Below are 17,967 nucleotides of genomic sequence, written 5' to 3'. Positions count from 1 at the left end.
CAGGCCTCCTGGTTGCCGGACTGATCAACCAGGCTGTTGGACGCGGCTGTTCGCAGCCTGACGTATGAGTCACAGCCTGGTTGATCAGGTATCCTTTGGAGGTGCTTATCCAGTTCTCTCTTGAACACTGTGAGGGGTCGGCCAGTTATGCCCCTTATGTGTAGTGGAAGCGTGTTGAACAGTCTCGGACCTCTGATGTTGATAGAGTTCTCTCTCAGAGTACCAGTTGCACCTCTGTTTTTCAACGGGGGTATTCTGCACATCCTGCCATGTCTTCTGGTCTCATGTGATGTTATTTCTGTGTCCAGGTTTGGGACCAGCCCCTCTAATATTTTCCACGTGTAAATTATTATGTACCTCTCCCGCCTGCGCTCAAGGGAGTACAGTTTTAGGCTCTTTAGTCGGTCCCAATAGTTTAGATGTTTTACTGGGTGGATTCTAGCAGTAAAGGATCTCTGCACACTCTCCAGGTCAGCAATTTCTCCAGCTTTGAAAGGTGCTGTCATTGTGCAGCAGTACTCTACTCTAGAGAGCACAAGCGTTTTGAAAAGTATCATCATCGGTATAGCATCTCTAGTGTGAAAAGTTCTTGTTATCCAACCTGTCATTTTTCTTGCAGTTGTGACAGCTACTTTATTGTGTTCTTTTAAGGTAAGGTCTTCCGACATGAGTACACCCAGATCCTTTACATTGCCTTTTCGTTCTATGTTATGATTTGCCTGAGTTTTGTACATGGTTTCCATTTTTATATTTTCATTTTTTCCATAGCGCATGAGCTGGAACTTATCTTCGTTAAACACCATATTATTTTCTGTAGCCCATAGAAAGACCTGATCTACATCTGACTGGAGGTTCGCCGTGTCCTCTATGTTGCCTACTCTCATGAAGATCCTAGTGTCATCTGCAAAGGATGATACAGTGCTATAAGTTGTGTTCTTGTCTATGTCCGAAATGAGGATGAGAAAAAGTACTGGAGCAAGCACAGTACCCTGGGGGACTGAGTTCTTCACGGTTGATGGGCTGGATTTTATTTTGTTGACTATTACACATTGGGTTCTGTTGGTCAGGAAATTGTAGATCCATCTGCCTATTTTTCCGGTAATTCCTTTTGAACGCATTTTATGTGCAATAACACCATGGTCACATTTATCAAAAGCTTTTGCGAAATCTGTGTAAATTACATCCGCGTTATGTTTGTCTTCCATAGCATCTAATGCCATATCATAGTGGTCCAGCAACTGCGACAGGCAAGAGCGCCCTGTTCTGAAACCATGTTGTCCGGGGTTATGGAGTTGCTGTGATTCCATGTATTTTGTGATTTTACTTCTTAGCACTCTCTCAAAAATTTTTATGATGTGCGATGTTAGCGCTATCGGTCTGTAATTTTTTGCCTCTGCCTTATTTCCTCCTTTATGAAGTGGTGCTATCTCTGCTGTTTTTAGTATATCAGGAATAACGCCAGTATCTAGGCTTTGTCTCCACAGAATGTGGAGGGCCTGCGATAGTGGTTTTTTACAGTTCTTTATGAATATGGAGTTCCAAGAATCCGGGCCTGGTGCAGAGTGCATAGGCATACTGTTTATGGCTTCTTCAAAATCCAGTGGGGATAGGGTGACGTCTGATATATGATTTGATGTTGGTATCGTATCCATGAAAAATTTTTACATACATGTTGGTTACATACAACCAACAAGTACTAAAGCCAAGCGTGTACGTGAGTGCATTATTTGCAAGCACACAGAATGAAGAAACAGGAAGCGAAATTTTATCTGTGCCTGGTGCACTGAGAGCGAAGTCGCGCTGTGTACCATGGACTACTTCGTTGATTATTACTCACTTCTGAAGTACTGAGTGTGTAATACAGTGTGTTACTGTGTAAATAGTGTGTGAAACTGTACATAGTGTAATTTTAGTGAATTTTTAACAGGTATATTGCGACAATAAACATTTATTGTGGACACATTACTGACATGTATCACAGTTCCATAGAACATTATGAACGTTCTACTGTATACACATTGTAAAGGACACAAATATGCAGCATATACGATAAAAAATAAAAAAAACTGCATTGGAAATACATTGCACAAATAATTGAAAATATATTTGTGCAACACCCGGTGCTTGAATGGTCCGCGCGACCGTGTCTGGGTGAGTCACACACGGGCGACCAGGCCCTAATGATGTCACAGCGCAACTTGTCCACGTTCCCACAGCCAAAGTAAGTGGAATTTGGTATTTATTTTTACATAGACATGTTCAGGGAAAGGAATTTATCATTTTACGAAGAAAAAATAATTTTGGGGGGAACACTCTATTTCATGGGCATCGGGGGAATTTCATAATAAACTCGGCGCAGCACGGTGGTTAATAAAGAAGTGTGTGTGAAGAACTCAACACGAGGTTCTAGGGGGTCTTCAAACCGGAACTTGATTCGTGTCCAAGTAGAGATGACAACAGATGAACAGAAACAACAATAGACAGAATTGAAGTTAACTTAAAAGAGGAACTGAATGTAACAAAAGTTGTAGGACCAGACCAGATATTACCATGATCACTGAAGAGAACTGCAGGGATCTTGTAATACCCATTAACTACATTACACTAGACATGTGAGTTACCAGAAATCTGATAAAAGGCAAATGTAGCACCATTATTCAAGAAAGGGAACAAACAGGAAGCAGTAAACTATATACCAGTGTCATTATAACAGGCACAACATGGCTTCAGAGGGAAAACCATGCTCAACAAACTTAACTGAATTCTATGACAGGGTCACCATAATAATGTGTGAGAAGGAAGAATGGGTAGATTGCATCTTCCTACATTGCCAAAACGAATTTGATACAGTTCCTCACAAAAGACTAATACACAAGACAGAGTAGCAAGAACAACAGGAAATGCACTGGACTGGGTTCAGGAATACTTAAAGGACAGGAAACTGAGGGTCATAGTCAGAGAGGACATGCCAGAATAGAAAGAAGAGGAAAGTGTACTACAGGGCTCTGTTCAAGGACATTGCTGTATTAATTTATGTAAATGACCTAGCAGTAGAAGTGAGCTTGTACATGTCAACGTTTGCAGTTGATGCAAAGTTAATGAAGACAGTAAGAACTGTAGAGGACTGTAAGATGTTACAAGGTGACTATATCACACTTCAGGAATGAGCAGATAAAAAATGCTGCAATTTGGATTGGAGTTCAATTCAAATACAGAATGAGTAAAATATTGAAAATAAGTAAGGAATATGGAATACACCATAAGATTAAGGCAATTACAATAAGAGAAGACCTGGGAGTAGATATGCTTCAAACACTAACACCAGCAGCTTATGTGAACAGAATAACATCAGCAGCATAAGGGAAGTTAGCGAACATAAGAAATGTCATTAACGAATCTAAACAAGGAGGACTTCAAGTCCTTACACAAGGCTTTTGTGAGACCATTACTTATGTATGCAGCTCTAGCATGGAACCCAAAGAGAGTGAAGCATAAACAGAAAATTGAATAATGTCAGAGGTTTGCAACTAGGTTAGTACCAGAATTGAGAAGCCTCAGCTATGGGGACAGGTTGAGAAAACTTTCCCTCACAACCTTAGAGAAAGGAAACAAAGGGAATATGACAACTACTTACACAATCTGATGGGAATGGACAATGTGGAGAAAGCAAGCCTATTTAAATTAAGGGGCCAGGAAATGAAAAATATTGACTAAAAATCAAATATTCTTTAAACATTCACCGGAAATTGTGTAGGGTGTAGCAGCAGTTGCAAAAAAATCGTTCTAATATTTTAAAAAATAAATATTTTACAAATAATTCTTCCACCCCCCCCCCCTGACCACGCAACTTACTATCTTCGGAGGTGCGACCGAACGATCGCGCGTGAGTGTTGACGAAAATTAAGATTTGGTGCAGAAAAATTGGAGAATTATATATAAATAATAATATTGAGACATTGCAACAGCGCATCTCCATGTGGGAGACAGAGGCCAGCAGTCTCAGTAGCATGATGGCTTGTGTCAACGCGCTATTATGTCGTGGCGTATCCCACACTTTTGCCACAGCTGCATCGTTATTATAAACAATGCCCTACGTGTCTAAGAAGAGGTGGAAGATGAAGGAACGTCCACCTCATGTCATACTTGTTTGAGAAATAAGGTGACAAGGCTCGCAGCTGAGCCGAGTATGTCACCCACCTCATCCCTTCCCCCTCCTCCTCCAGCCAGTGCTCCCGAACCAACTTGAAGATGGGGACCAGATGAGGGCCTTATGAGGATGAGGAGACAAGGGAACATCAATGGAAGCGGAATATGCATATGAGTAAAAAAAGATGTAAGGAAGTTCTCAATCTGATGTATGGGTGATCAAGTGGAATGCACTGAAGGAGCTAGGAGGCAAGGAGGTTGTTGAAGCCAATTCCATCCACAATTTAAAAACAACAAAAATGATAAGTCAATGTTAAGAGAGGTATTTAGCACACAAGGTATAAATAGCTAGGTGAGGGGGGTCATAAAATAATGCGCTAGATCTCACCTGCCTGTAGTCAAATATAGGTAACTACTGTAATCAGCATTCATCAGATGTTCATTTGGAATTTCACTCTTACATCGATAAATTTAAATTGATAAATTTAACATACCTTCTGTTGTAGTAAAGTTCTCCTGAGTGCAACTCTATCATCTAGTTCTCTCTTTTCTCGGTTACGTTGAGCCTCGGCTTGTTGGCGATTACGAGTTTGGTATTCGGCTAACATCTCTAATTCTCTTTCTAGCTTCTCTGTTAATTGCTGTTGTTCCACAACCTTAAAATAAACAAATAAAATAATAGCTATTTGCATAATCAACATACTGTCCTTACAGAAAATTTATGTTGGGATTTATGTGTGTGTGTTCTTTATTCTTTATTCTTAATGCCTGTGTTCTTTAACCCCTTTACTGCCCTCACCAAGATATCTCAGTTGACGGGTGATGCACTCACTGGGAAAACTCGTTTGTAGGTATAGCGTACGATTCAAAACTCGCATGAGGTAACCTGGAAAGCCAATGAATGCCTAACGTATTGGAAGTGAGCAACCATAGCTGATGAAAGTGCATCCAGCACCCAGTCGCCCCCTTGGATCACGTGATAGAAACCAGCGTTGAATGTAATAATAATATACATCCAGCCATTGTCTGGGTGATCCCTGGAGGCTTCCTGGAGCTTATCATATTGGAGTATGCTATATTAGACTGAGACATTAGCTATGGAGTTCACACCTACCAGGGACCATGAGCCAGAACCTGGCCCCTTCAGAGAGGTTTCAGGGAGCAATGGCCCTGGAAAACCCTCCTGTGATTTGGTGTTTTCCTTATCTGACATCGACCGGGGTTAGGCACCCAGAACGGTAGGCATAACAAAACACACCCCACATGGTAAAAAACTAACAACAAAAACTGAACAGAGAGGAAGAACTCCCTACAATCCCAAGGAAACCTGGAGACCTGGAACTTTAAGAACAAGAGGTCATAGATTTAAACTAGCTAAACACAGATGTGAAGAAATATAAGAAAATTCACTTTCACAAACAGAGTGGTAGATGGTTGAAACAAGTTAGGTGAGAAGGTGGTGGAGGCCAAGACCGTCAGTAGTTTCAAAGCGTTATATGACAAAGAGTGCTGGGAAGACGGGACACCACGAGCATAGCTCTCATCCTGTAACTACACTTAGGTAATTACAGAGGACCACTTGCTTTGCGAACCCCTTGAGGAGGCAATCCATCGGTTATCTTGTCAGTTCGTTAACGAGAAATGGAGGAAAATGGAGAGAAAAAATTGACAGGTTCATAGCATAACTGCAACAGTATTTTGTTTCCACTCACCAATAAGATAAGTCCTGATACACTTCTCCCTCAGGAGAGGCGAGACCAAAGAGCCAGAGCTCAACAACCTCAAGCACAACTAGGTAAGTACACCCTCACTGCCCCCAGGTGGCTAGCTTAGTAGATTGCAAGCCAGAGAGCCTGGAGAATCTCCATCTAATACAATAAAGCATTCATGAAACAAGTATTTTTATAACTTTTTATTATCCTAATAATATTACTAAACAAAATCTATAACCAAAAATATATATGATGATGTACATCCAGAATTTAAAAAACAAAACAGAGTTAAGTGTACTAGGGTTATAAGTGAGCCCGCCCTCCCCCACCACCCCTAAAGCCCATACACACACTCTGCTTCAAGGTCATGTAGCTCAACTGAACTGAACTGAACTGAACTCAACAAACCTACCTACCTACCTACCTACCTACCTACCTACCTACCTACCTACCTACCTACCTACCTACCTACCTCCCTTCCCCTCCCCTCGCCCCATCCAGCCCAGCCCAGCCCAGCCCAGTCCAAGCCAGGCCAGCCAGGCCAGCCAGGCCCAGCCCAGCCCAGGCCAGGCCATGCCAGGCCAGGCCAGGCCAGGCCAGGCCAGGCCAGGCCAGGCCAGGCCAGGCCAGGCCAGGCCAGGCCAGGCCAGGCCAGCCAGCCTGCCTTTCCCTTCCTCCATGCCTCCCTCCCTCCCTAATTCTCCCTCCCTCCCTAATTCTCCCTCCCTCCCTCACTACTTCCCTCCCTTCCTGACTACCTTCTACCATCTCTCCCTCCCTCCCTCGGAGAAGAAAATAAGGAGTACTCAGAGAAGACCTTGTGGAACCTCACTGAACATTGATATTTTCTTCTCCTACCACCCCTATTCTTTTTGTGTGTATATATATCTAACTTTATTTGAAAATGTCATTACACAAAAAAAAGTTACAATATTGGTTACATGCAGGGTACAAGTACCTTAAACTCTTTCGCATTTCCATCACTTGTTCCAGGGGTTTTCTTTAAAAGGTTTTCATGCAATTTCCTTGCTTTTTCACAAATGATGGCCTCTGAAACTCTATCACCCGCTAACTCCTTGCTGTGTATCCAAATTAATAATAACTGTTCAACATTCTTAAGTGTTTGTGTTCTATGTTTCGTGATTATTGATACGCCTTTTGCCACTTTAGCACCCATAATGTCCTTTTTCTTAGCCAGTATGGTGGATATCGTTGACTGAGATTTGTTGTACTGCCTAGCCTGTCCAACAACCCGCACACCATCTTCATATTTACGAATGATGTCTTGTTTTTGCTCTATGGTCATCCTTACATGGGTTTACATATGTTGAACCTTACCACTAACTTTCTTGGGATCCATGGCGTGATATATAATAATTACTTTTATGTTCAAAAAGCAAAAAATCACCACAAAAACAGAATTTCTTATAAGCGTGATCGTCACTAAGCGGGCAGCTGTAGTAAACTGAGGCAGGTCGGCCCACGTGACCGAGAACCACGCGCTCGGTCGACCCAAAGGTGTACCATCAAATATCTTTAGTCGATGACACCATCGTATGTTGAGTCGCATTTTTCGATCAAATTTACATCGTAACTCGAAATTATCGTAAGTCGAGGTGCCACTGTCTGTAATTACCTAAGTGTTACCTAAGTGTAGTTACAGGATGAGAGCTACGCTCGTGGTGTCCCATCTTCCCAGCACTCTTTGTCATATAACGCTTTGAAACTACTGACAGTCTTGGCCTCCACCACCTTCTCACCTAACTTGTTCCAACCATCTACCACTCTGTGAAAGTGAATTTTCTTATATTTCTTCGGCATCTGTGTTTAGCTAGTTTAAATCTATGACCTCTTGTTCTTAAAGGTCCAGGTCTCAGGAAATCTTCCCTATCGATTTTATCAATTCCTGTTACTATTTTGTATGTAGTGATCATATCACCTATTTTTCTTCTGTCTTCTAGTTTTGGCATATTTAATGCCTCTAACCTCTCCTCATGGCTCTTGCCCTTCAGTTCTGGGAGCCACTTAGTAGCATGTCTTTGCACCTTTTCCAGTTTGTTGATGTGCTTCTTAAGATATGGGCACCACACAACAGCTGCATATTCTAGCTTTAGCCTAACAAAAGTCATGAACAATTTCTTTAGTATATCCCCATCCATGTATTTAAAAGCAATTCTGAAGTTAGAAAGCATAGCATAGGCTCCTTGCACAATATTCTTTATGTGGTCCTCAGGTGATAGTTTTCTATCTAGAACCACCCCTAGATCTCTTTCTTTATCAGAATTCTTTAAAGATTTCTCACATAATATATAGGTTGTGTGAGGTCTATGTTCTCCTATTCCACATTCCATAACATGGCATTTATTAATTAACATTAAATTCCATTTGACAAGTGGTGCTCCATATACTTATTTTGTCCAGGTCATCTTGAAAGGCATGACAATCATCTAAGTTTCTTATCCTTCCATTTATCTTAGCATCATCAGCAAACATGTTCATATAATTCTGTATACCAACTGGTAGATCATTTATGTAGACAATAAACATCACTGGTGCAATAAATGAACCCTGTGGTACTCCACTTGTGACATTTCTCCAGTCCGATACATTGCCTCTGATCACTGCCCTCATTTTTCTATCAGTCAGAAAATTTTTCATCCATGTTAGAAGTTTACCTGTCACCCCTCCAATATTTTCCAGTTTCCAGAACAACCTCTTATGTGGAACTCTGTCGAAAACCTTTTTCGACAGAGTTCCACATAAGAGGTTGTCCTGGAAACTGGACCGATTGTATCGGACTGGAGAAATGTCACAAGTGGAGTACCACAGGGTTCAGTTCTGCACGAGTGCTTATGAAAAATTGCCATCCACACTTCTGCAGAAATAAACATTCCATTCACCTAAGCTGTATGGGCCTCGAACCGTGTACCCCACTTGTCTGAGGCCGTAGCTCTATCAACTAGGCTAAGAGCAGTCTTAAAACGGAAAGTTTCCAGAAGCAGCATCCTGCTGCCAAACTGGAATTTTCAACCCTGAGTACTACTGAAGCCCAGAGGAATTACTGATCTACACCCACATCATATAAATTGTCAGCCACACTTCTGCGGAAATGTGAATGACCAATTATATAATGTGGATGTAGGTCAGTTTTTTTTTTTTTTCTTAATCCTCTGGGCTTCAGTAGTAGTCAGGGAAAGTTGAAAATTCCAGTTTGGCAGCAGGATGCTGCTACTGGAAACATTTCTTTTTAAGACGGCTCATAACCTAGTTGATAGAGCTACGGCTTCACACACGTGGGGGTCCATGGTTCAAGACCCATACAGCCCAGGTAAATGAGTACTCATTATTTGATAGCATCATTGAGCAACTTCTCTACCTCACTGCAGGCAAAGTAAGAAGAATTTTAAATTTTTTTTCTGCATTGCAATGATCAGGGAAGGGATATTAAAGATATTAAAACAAAAACAAATTTGGGGGGAATAATCATTTTTACGCCCATCATAGAGTTGTCGCATTAACCCTTGTGTTGCTAAGGGCAATTTGGCATTTGTCACCCACAGGCGCATAACAAGAAAAAATTAAAAAAAAATCTTCTTAACCTGTTAATTTGTGTTCCCTGATCACGGGAAAAATAATAAAAAATATTAAGTGGCATATTTTGGCCGCAATAGGTCGGGGAATTCTGGCAAAAAAGAGGCACTGACACAACAAGCGTTGGGGGAATTCTGCTTCACCCCAGCTGTCTGGCAGGGGGTTGCCACAAAGATTTGACTACCTAATTATTTCAATGTCTCTGATTTTTTTTTTTTTTTTTTTTTTTTTGCTCTATTATTATTCAATAGTGTGTAGTGTGATATATTTATATAATAATATAATAAAATGTGTGAATCATCGCTGTACTCAAAATTATGGTGTGAATATTATTGATTCAATTATTATGTTCATAAAACAGTGAACAAATACTTTGTCGGTTACTACACTATATACACAGGTTATATACAAGTATCTACATTTGTGTTCCTCATAGCGAACCACTAATCTTGTATGATGACAGCAGACAGTAACAGGTGGCCTCACACAACTCATGATCCCTCCCTCCCTCCCTCCCATCGTCACTGCTTCAAGGCCAGGCACACTAACATTCCTCCTTCAAGGATACTGTTTGTGGTGTTATTACCCTATATACACACACATTATATGTAAGTATCTACATGTTTTGTTCACCATAATTGTTTAACTAAGGCAGTATAGTGCCCAAAGAGCATAGTAGCCACCCTTACCCAGCATGACAAGTCATGCAGATGTCAACCAGACCACACACTAGAAGGTGAAGGGACGACGACATTTCGATCCGTCCTGGACCATTCTCCAGTCGATTGTGAGATTATCATAATCAACTTGAGAATGGTCCAAGATGAACCGAAACGTCGTCGCCCCTTCACCTTCTAGTGTGTAGTCTGGTCAACATTCTTCAGCCACGTTATTGTGACTCATCGCCTGCATGAAGATGTCGCCACCTACCTCATCAAAATGACTTCTCTCAACACTTCTTTTGCTGTCATTACACTATATATAAATGTTATATATAAGTATCTACATTTGTGTTCACCATAAGAAATCACTAAGTTGGTATGCTGACTCAAACAACTGCAAGGAGTGACCACCACACACCAGCTAGCCTGTCACTGGCTGCCACTCCCTCCCTACATAACCTCACCTGACTCGCCAACCTTCTCTTCCCACCATACTGTTTTTTGCTTTTATTCACTATATACAGAAGTTATATATAAGTATCTGCATGTTTTGTTCACCATAGTGAACCACTAAGCTGGTATAGTGAGTCCAGACAGTAAAAGGTGGTCACACAAAGTCAGCAGATAATGCTACTTCTCTCCCCACCAAGATTATTCCTCCCACTACAGTGCTAATTATCACAACAATCTTGCTATTATCAGAATCCTGGACTTATCAGTCCAGGATTCTGATAATTCTGGATTCTGGGACTTATCAGTCTTCTGTAATATTATCATCGCTAAATAATAGCTTGTATTTATGTATTTTGACATTTTTAGGTGATGCTGTGGTCACAAGCTGAACAGCAGTGCTGTGAGCTCATGATGTGTGTGCCAACCTTGGTGGCTCACTCAGTACTGAGGTCCTAACATCGAGGAATGTTGCCCACAATTTAAAAAAAAATGGCGTCTGTTTACAAGAGCCCTGATGAAGGTGAGTTGAACTTCGTGTATCCGCGATCTGTTTAAATCTTGCGTAGTACTCCAACACATTATATGACGTGATGCACAATTTTGGGTAAGTTATTCAACACGTCATATGACGTGTTACGCAGTTTAAGGGTTAAACAGCAACACATTAATCATGTGTCGACATGTGCATGTGTTAACAACAATATTAAAAACTTATGACATTAGTTTCAAAAGGATAGGTTAAATAATTTCTGAAATATTTCAAATGAGAAAGATGAGCAGATTTGTCATGAAACTACAACATATAGAACATACTTGACTTTCATCCAGTCGCAGTGACTGTCTCTGAAGCATTTCTGCAATTGACTGTTCATACTGGTCACCCAGCATAGCTAATTTTCTCCGCTGATCTTCTTTTAACCTCTTGATGATGGCTCGTTGATCCTCTTTTGGAGTTTTGGCTAAAATTTGCGCCTTATATTCTTTATATTGCTGACGCTGTATATTGATTGTATCACGAAACTGACGACGAATTTCTATTTCTTTTTGCTGTAATTAATAATCATTATTAATGAACATTCATAAAGTGAGGCCTTATTATTAAAGCTATACAATTTTTAAGAAAACTACATATAAAACTTTCTCTTTTATTTATAACAAGCAAGAATTTAGAGGTAGGCTCACATACTTGTACTCCTTAGCTCTGGGCCTAACATTGTCGTGAAACATTTAGTTCACCCTATTTTTGTACCACAATTAATGACATTTTATTACATCAAATATACAAAACATAAATTTGCTTGTATTCAAATACAAATAACCAGAGTTCAATGTAATGAAACACCATTTTCTGGGTAGAGCCCTGAGGCTGTTGGACTGATATTAGCTAATATTAGTACTGGGCTTCAGTCTTGTGGAGTTGTCATGCCTACTAGAGACCACTAACCAGAACATGGTCGCCTCAGAGGCGCGAAGGAAGCAATGGCCTATGAAACTCTTATGTATAAAAGTCTTCATGTGTGCCATCCACTGGGGTTGAGCACCCAGAAAGGTAGGCGCTTCAAAACAGACCCCTTCTGGTAGAATATTGCAACCTAAGACTGAACAGAGGCAAGAAACTCCTTCAAATAAAAACAATCTAACAATTAACATGTCATCACACCACGCACCACTCATTTGCGCCGACCCCCCACCCCTAGGTTTCTCCAGGCGGCTTCTATAAGTTGCCGTTCTCTTTCGAATATGCTTGTTGTCCGGGGTGCGCGCTCGTGTACTTCCCAGAAGGGTCATGCAAGGCTCCGGCATCTGATGGTCGAGGTGGGCCTTTGGTGTCAGTTTCTGAGCCAGTGACTGCTCCTGAACCATCTTTGTCTGGTCAGCATAGTGTTCGCTCTGTGTGCAAGAAGGGTGCCTCTTTAGTACAAGCTTGGAGTAGTTTCCTCAGAATATTTTCTGGTATGTCAAGATGTCTTTCTGGTATGTCTTGACATACCAGAAAATATTCTGAGGAAACTACTCCAAGCTTGTACTAAAGAGGCACCCTTCTTGAGCCCGGATGGGCACATGTATAAGCAAGTAGATGGGGTCGCCATGGGTTCTCCCCTAGGTGTCCTGTTTGCAAACTTCTACATGGGTACCATCGAGCAAAAAGTCTTAGTCGACATGAACTTGAAACCGGCCATATACTGCAGGTATGTTGACGACATTTTTACACAGGTACCTGATGTCAGACATCTGCAGGAGCTGAAGGAGGCATTTGAGCAGAGTTCCGTGCTGCGTTTCACTTACGAGATGGAAAAGGATGGGAAGCTGCCCTTTCTAGATGTAACAGTCATGGAAAAGGGCGGAGGTTTCCACACTGCAGTCTACACTAAGGAAACAAACATAGGAATGTGCCTAAATGCCAACAGCGACTGCCCAGACAGGTACAAGAGGAGTGTTGTTAACGCATATGTCGACCGTGCTCTCAGCCACAGCTCAGAATGGAAGCAAGTCGACGAAGAACTCTGTAGGGTAAGGCAGGTCCTAGTCAATAACGGCTTCTCCAATGGTTTCGTCGAAGACATCATAAAAAGGAAAGTGAAAAGCCATGCAACCTCTGAAGAGACAACTAACACAACACCTATACCCCCTATTAGACTATTTTACAGGAACTTCTTTTCCACAGCTCATAAAACGGAGGAAAGGGTCCTGAAAGATATTGTTAATAGAAACGTTATCCCTACAGACAAAAATCAGAGGATACAACTGACGATTTACTATAAAACCAGAAAAACGGCCAGCCTACTCATGAGAAACTCTCCAGACACAAAACAGAACGCTTTAAAAGAGACTAACGTCGTCTATGCCTTCAAATGCCCTCTTGGGGACTGTAAGCTCCAAAAAACCCAGTATATAGGCAAGACAACAACATCTCTTTCTAGGCGTTTAACGATGCATAAGCAACAGGGCTCCATTAAGGAACATATAATCTCTTCCCACAACCAAACCATCGCCAGAGAAATCCTAGTAAACAACACAGAAATCATCGATAGATACAGCGATAGCAGGCGGCTTGACGTTTGCGAGGCACTACACATCAAGAAGTCAACACCAGCAATCAACAGCCAATTATACACACATACATACATACATACATATATATGTCGTACCTAGTAGCCAGAACTCACTTGTCAGCCTACTATGCAAGGCCCAATTTGCCTAATAAGCCAAGTTTTCATGAATTAATTGTTTTTCGACTACCTAACCTAACCTAACTTTTTCTAACTATCTATATATGTGTGTGTGTGTGTGTAATTACCTAAGTGTAATTACCTAAGTGTAGTTACAGGATGAGAGCTACGCTCGTGGTGTCCCGTCTTCCCAGCACTCTTTGTCATATAACGCTTTGAAACTACTGACGGTCTTGGCCTCCACCACCTTCTCACTTAACTTGTTCCAACCGTCTACCACTCTATTTGCGAAGGTGAATTTTCTTATATTTCTTCGGCATCTGTGTTTAGCTAGTTTAAATCTATGACCTCTTGTTCTTGAAGTGCCAGGTCTCAGGAATCCTTCCCTGTCGATTTTATCAATTCCTGTTACTATTTTGTACGTAGTGATCATATCACCTCTTTTTCTTCTGTCTTCTAGTTTTGGCATGTTTAATGCTTCCAACCTCTCCTCGTAGCTCTTGCCCTTCAGTTCTGGGAGCCACTTCGTAGCATGTCTTTGCACCTTTTCCAGTTTGTTGATGTGCTTCTTAAGATATGGGCACCACACAACAACTGCATATTCTAGCTTTAGCCTAACAAAAGTCATGAACAATTTCTTTAGTATATCGCCATCCATGTATTTAAATGCAATTCTGAAGTTAGAAAGCATCGCATAGGCTCCTTGCACAATATTCTTTATGTGGTCCTCAGGTGATAGTTTTCTATCTAGAACCACCCCTAGATCTCTTTCTTTATCAGAATTTTTAAAGATTTCTCACATAATATATAGGTTGTATGGGGTCTATGTTCTTCTATTCCACATTCCATAACATGACATTTATTAACATTAAATTCCATTTGCCAGGTGGTGCTCCATATACTTATTTTGTCCAGGTCTTCTTGAAGGGCATGACAATCATCTAAATTTCTTATCCTTCCTATTATCTTAGCATCATCAGCAAACATGTTCATATAATTCTGTATACCAACTGGTAGATCATTTATGTACACAATAAACATCACTGGTGCAAGAACTGAACCCTGTGGTACTCCACTTGTGACATTTCTCCATTCCGATACATTGCCTCTGATTACTGCCCTCATTTTTCTATCAGTCAGATAATTTTTCATCCATGATAGAAGCTTACCTGTCACCCCTCCAATATTTTCCAGTTTCCAGAACAACCTCTTATGTGGAACTCTGTCGAAAGCCTTTTTTAGGTCCAGATAGATGCAGTCAACCCAGCCATCTCTTTCCTGTAATATCTCTGTGGCCCGATCATAGAAACTGAGTAAATTCGATACACAGGATCTTCCTGATCGAAAACCATACTGTCTGTCTGATATTATATCATTTCTCTCCAGGTGTTCTTACCCATTTAGTTTTGATTAGCTTTTCCAATACTTTCACTATTACACTTGTCAATGATACAGGTCTATAATTGAGGGGGTCTTCCCTGCTGCCACTTTTGTAGATTGGAACTATGTTAGCCTGTTTCCACACGTCTGCTACGATTCCTGTACACAGGGATGCCTGAAAGATCAGGTGAAGTGGAATGCTGAGCTCAGATGCACATTCTCTCAGAACCCATGGTGAAACGCCATCTGGGCCAGCTGCTTTGTTCCTCCCGAGCTCCTTTAGCATATTTTCCACTTCAACTCTAGACACCTCTATCCGCTCTATGTTGTTCTCTGGAATTCTTATTGTGTCTGGTTCTCTGAAGATTTCATTTTGTACAAACACACTTTGGAACTTTTCATTTAATGTTTCACACATTTCCTTTTCATTTTCCGTGAATCTGTTTCCCATTTTCAACCTCTGGATATTATCCTTTACTTGCAATTTGTTGTTTATGAATTTGTAGAATAGGCCCGGTTCTGTTTTACATTTATCTGCTATCCCTTTTTCAAAATTTCTTTCTGCCTCTCTCCTTACTGCTGTATAATTGTTTCTCGCATCTTTGTATCGCTGGTATGTTTGGGGGTTTGGCCTCTTCCTATACTGATTCCATTTTTGTGTCTTTTGGTCTCTTGCCCTCTCACAATTTCTGTCGAACCAATCCTGTTTTCTGGTCCTGCATCTCTGTTTTGGTATGAATGTTTGTGTGCCTTCCTCGTATAGTTTTAAAAATTTGGCATACATTTCATTTACTTCCCTGCCTAGCAACAATTCTGTCCAATTACACTCATTAAAAAAATTTTGAAGTTCCCCATAGTTGCCTCTCTTTAAATCGAGTTTATCAACTGTTTCAATGTCCCCATTTTCTTCTAGATGATATCTTAAAGCATATTTAATGTCTAACAGGACGTGATCACTCTTTCTCAAGGGAGGAAGGTACTGGATGTCAAAAATCTCTTCTTCTTTTCTGGTGAATACTAGATCCAGTACTGACGGTATATCTCCTTCCCTCATTCTTGTGGCTTGCTTTATGTGTTGATACAAGAATGTCTCCAGAATGAGGTTCACAAATCTGCATGTCCAAAAGTCCTCCGTTCTTGCTTCATAGGCCTCCCAGTCTATTGCTCTAAAGTTGAAGTCCCCCAGTATCAACAGTCGTGATTTATCTTTATCTGCTTGTACAATAATATCTCTCATGACCATTATGAGGCCCTCTCGTTTGTCATCCAGTTCTTCCTTTGTCCACGTGTTGCTTGCTGGTGGGCTGTAGGCATTTACAATTATCAGCTTATCATCCTGATTCCAGACCTGCAATGCCATTATGTCAATATCTCGAGGGTTTTCAAATATTAACTCTTTTACCTTCAGGTGTTTTTTCACCAGTACAGCCACTCCTCCTCCCTTCCTAGTTTTCCTGTCACGTCTCCAAACTGAGTAGCCTCTTGGGAATATGACTTCATTTATTATATTTCCTTCAAGTTTCGTCTCTGATAATGCAACAATATCTGGGACCCTAAGCTGGATTATATCTTGCAACTCCAAAGTTTTTGACCTCACTCCATCTATGTTGGTATATACAATTTTCAGAAACATGTTCCCTTTTCCTTTGCTCTTTACTCCCCCTGCCACTACTGATCTTGTTGCTTTGTTTTTATGTACCATTTCACAAGCTTTCCAGTCCCTGTCACTTTGTAAACAAAAGAATTTCTGTCTTCTTCATTTCTATCCCCATTTAGACGTTTTGCCTCAATTAAGTTCATTTTCAGCTTTTCTCTGTCTTCCTTGGATAGGTCTTGTCTTATTGACCAAAATTTGCCAACCTCATCACTCTGCAGTTTCCTGGCATTTCTTAGCACTTCCATCATGTTTTTCACTCCATTAAAGGTCACCCTTAAGGGGCGGTTCTTTTCTTTCTCATATTTTCCTATTCTTCTAAAATCACTGACATTTTCCTTTGAGCCTTCTCCTAAACCTACTATTTTCTCTATGATTTTCATCTCTTCTGCCGCTCGGTCCACCCTAGATGAAATTTCCTTCTCTAAACATCCAAAAATGATTATGGACTTAGTTCTATCTGCAGTGTTTTGTACCAGTTTACTGTTGGTAACCAGTTCTTTCCTAATTGCTTGCCTAATTTCTGCTTCTTGCTGGTCATTTCTGGTTTTGACTTCCGAACACACTTCTTTGATAGTCTCTTTCTCTTTTACAACTTCAGCATATGTCGCTTTTATTTCTTCTTTATACTTTTCTAGTTCTTTATTCACCTCCTCTATGTGAGTTGTCAGTGAAGTTTCCAGTTGGAGATCCTTACCTAACTCTATGTTAGCCCTTAGGCTTGCTTGGAGTTGTTCACCATATGAGTCTATCTTCTTGTTTATTTCTTCAAAGTGACCACACTTCACTTTCCATGCCTCATTTTCTTTCACTAGTTCCTTGATTTGCTCCTCCTGATTTGTTACCTTGTCTGTTAATGCAGTAATAATCTTACCTTGTTGAAGCATACTCCCTTTTTGAGTGCAAAGCTCACTCCAAAGAGCTCCATTGTCCTCTTCTAATTTAAGCACTTTTTCTTCATACTTCTTTTGCATGTCCTCAATTATCTCTAACCTGCCAAGAACACCTCCTTTCCTTATATCTTGTGTTGAGAATCCTTTGAAACCATCGTCTGTTGGTGTGTCAACATTCTCAGTGGGGGTGGTGGCGGCGGCCATCTTTGATTTTGTTCTAGACCAAAACAAACTTTTCCACTCGGCTATTTTCACTCACTTTTACTTGTTTATTGTATTTTATTTGCTTTTACTCTTCCCTGAACC

At 40.8% G+C, this 17,967-nt stretch overlaps 1 protein-coding gene across 12 annotated transcripts in view; it reads right to left on the bottom strand.

Annotated features, from left to right (window-relative positions):
- Positions 1–17,967, bottom strand: part of Tao (Serine/threonine-protein kinase Tao) — a 185,353-nt gene that overhangs the window by 19,510 nt on the left and 147,876 nt on the right. For all 12 annotated transcript variants that reach the window (XM_045741332.2, XM_045741355.2, XM_045741346.2 and 9 more), the window contains 2 exons: positions 11,378–11,611; positions 4,641–4,802 (listed from right to left, as the gene is read on the bottom strand). In XM_045741332.2, coding sequence (XP_045597288.1) covers positions 4,641–4,802; positions 11,378–11,611 — 396 coding nt within the window. The remainder of the gene's footprint in view (positions 1–4,640; positions 4,803–11,377; positions 11,612–17,967) is intronic.

The sequence above is a fragment of the Procambarus clarkii genome, chromosome 22, assembly GCF_040958095.1.
Source record: "Procambarus clarkii isolate CNS0578487 chromosome 22, FALCON_Pclarkii_2.0, whole genome shotgun sequence".
In the NCBI taxonomy this organism is placed as follows: Eukaryota; Metazoa; Arthropoda; class Malacostraca; order Decapoda; family Cambaridae; genus Procambarus; species Procambarus clarkii.
Note: the sequence above shows the minus strand (reverse complement) of the source record. Positions and strands in the feature narration are given on the sequence as shown.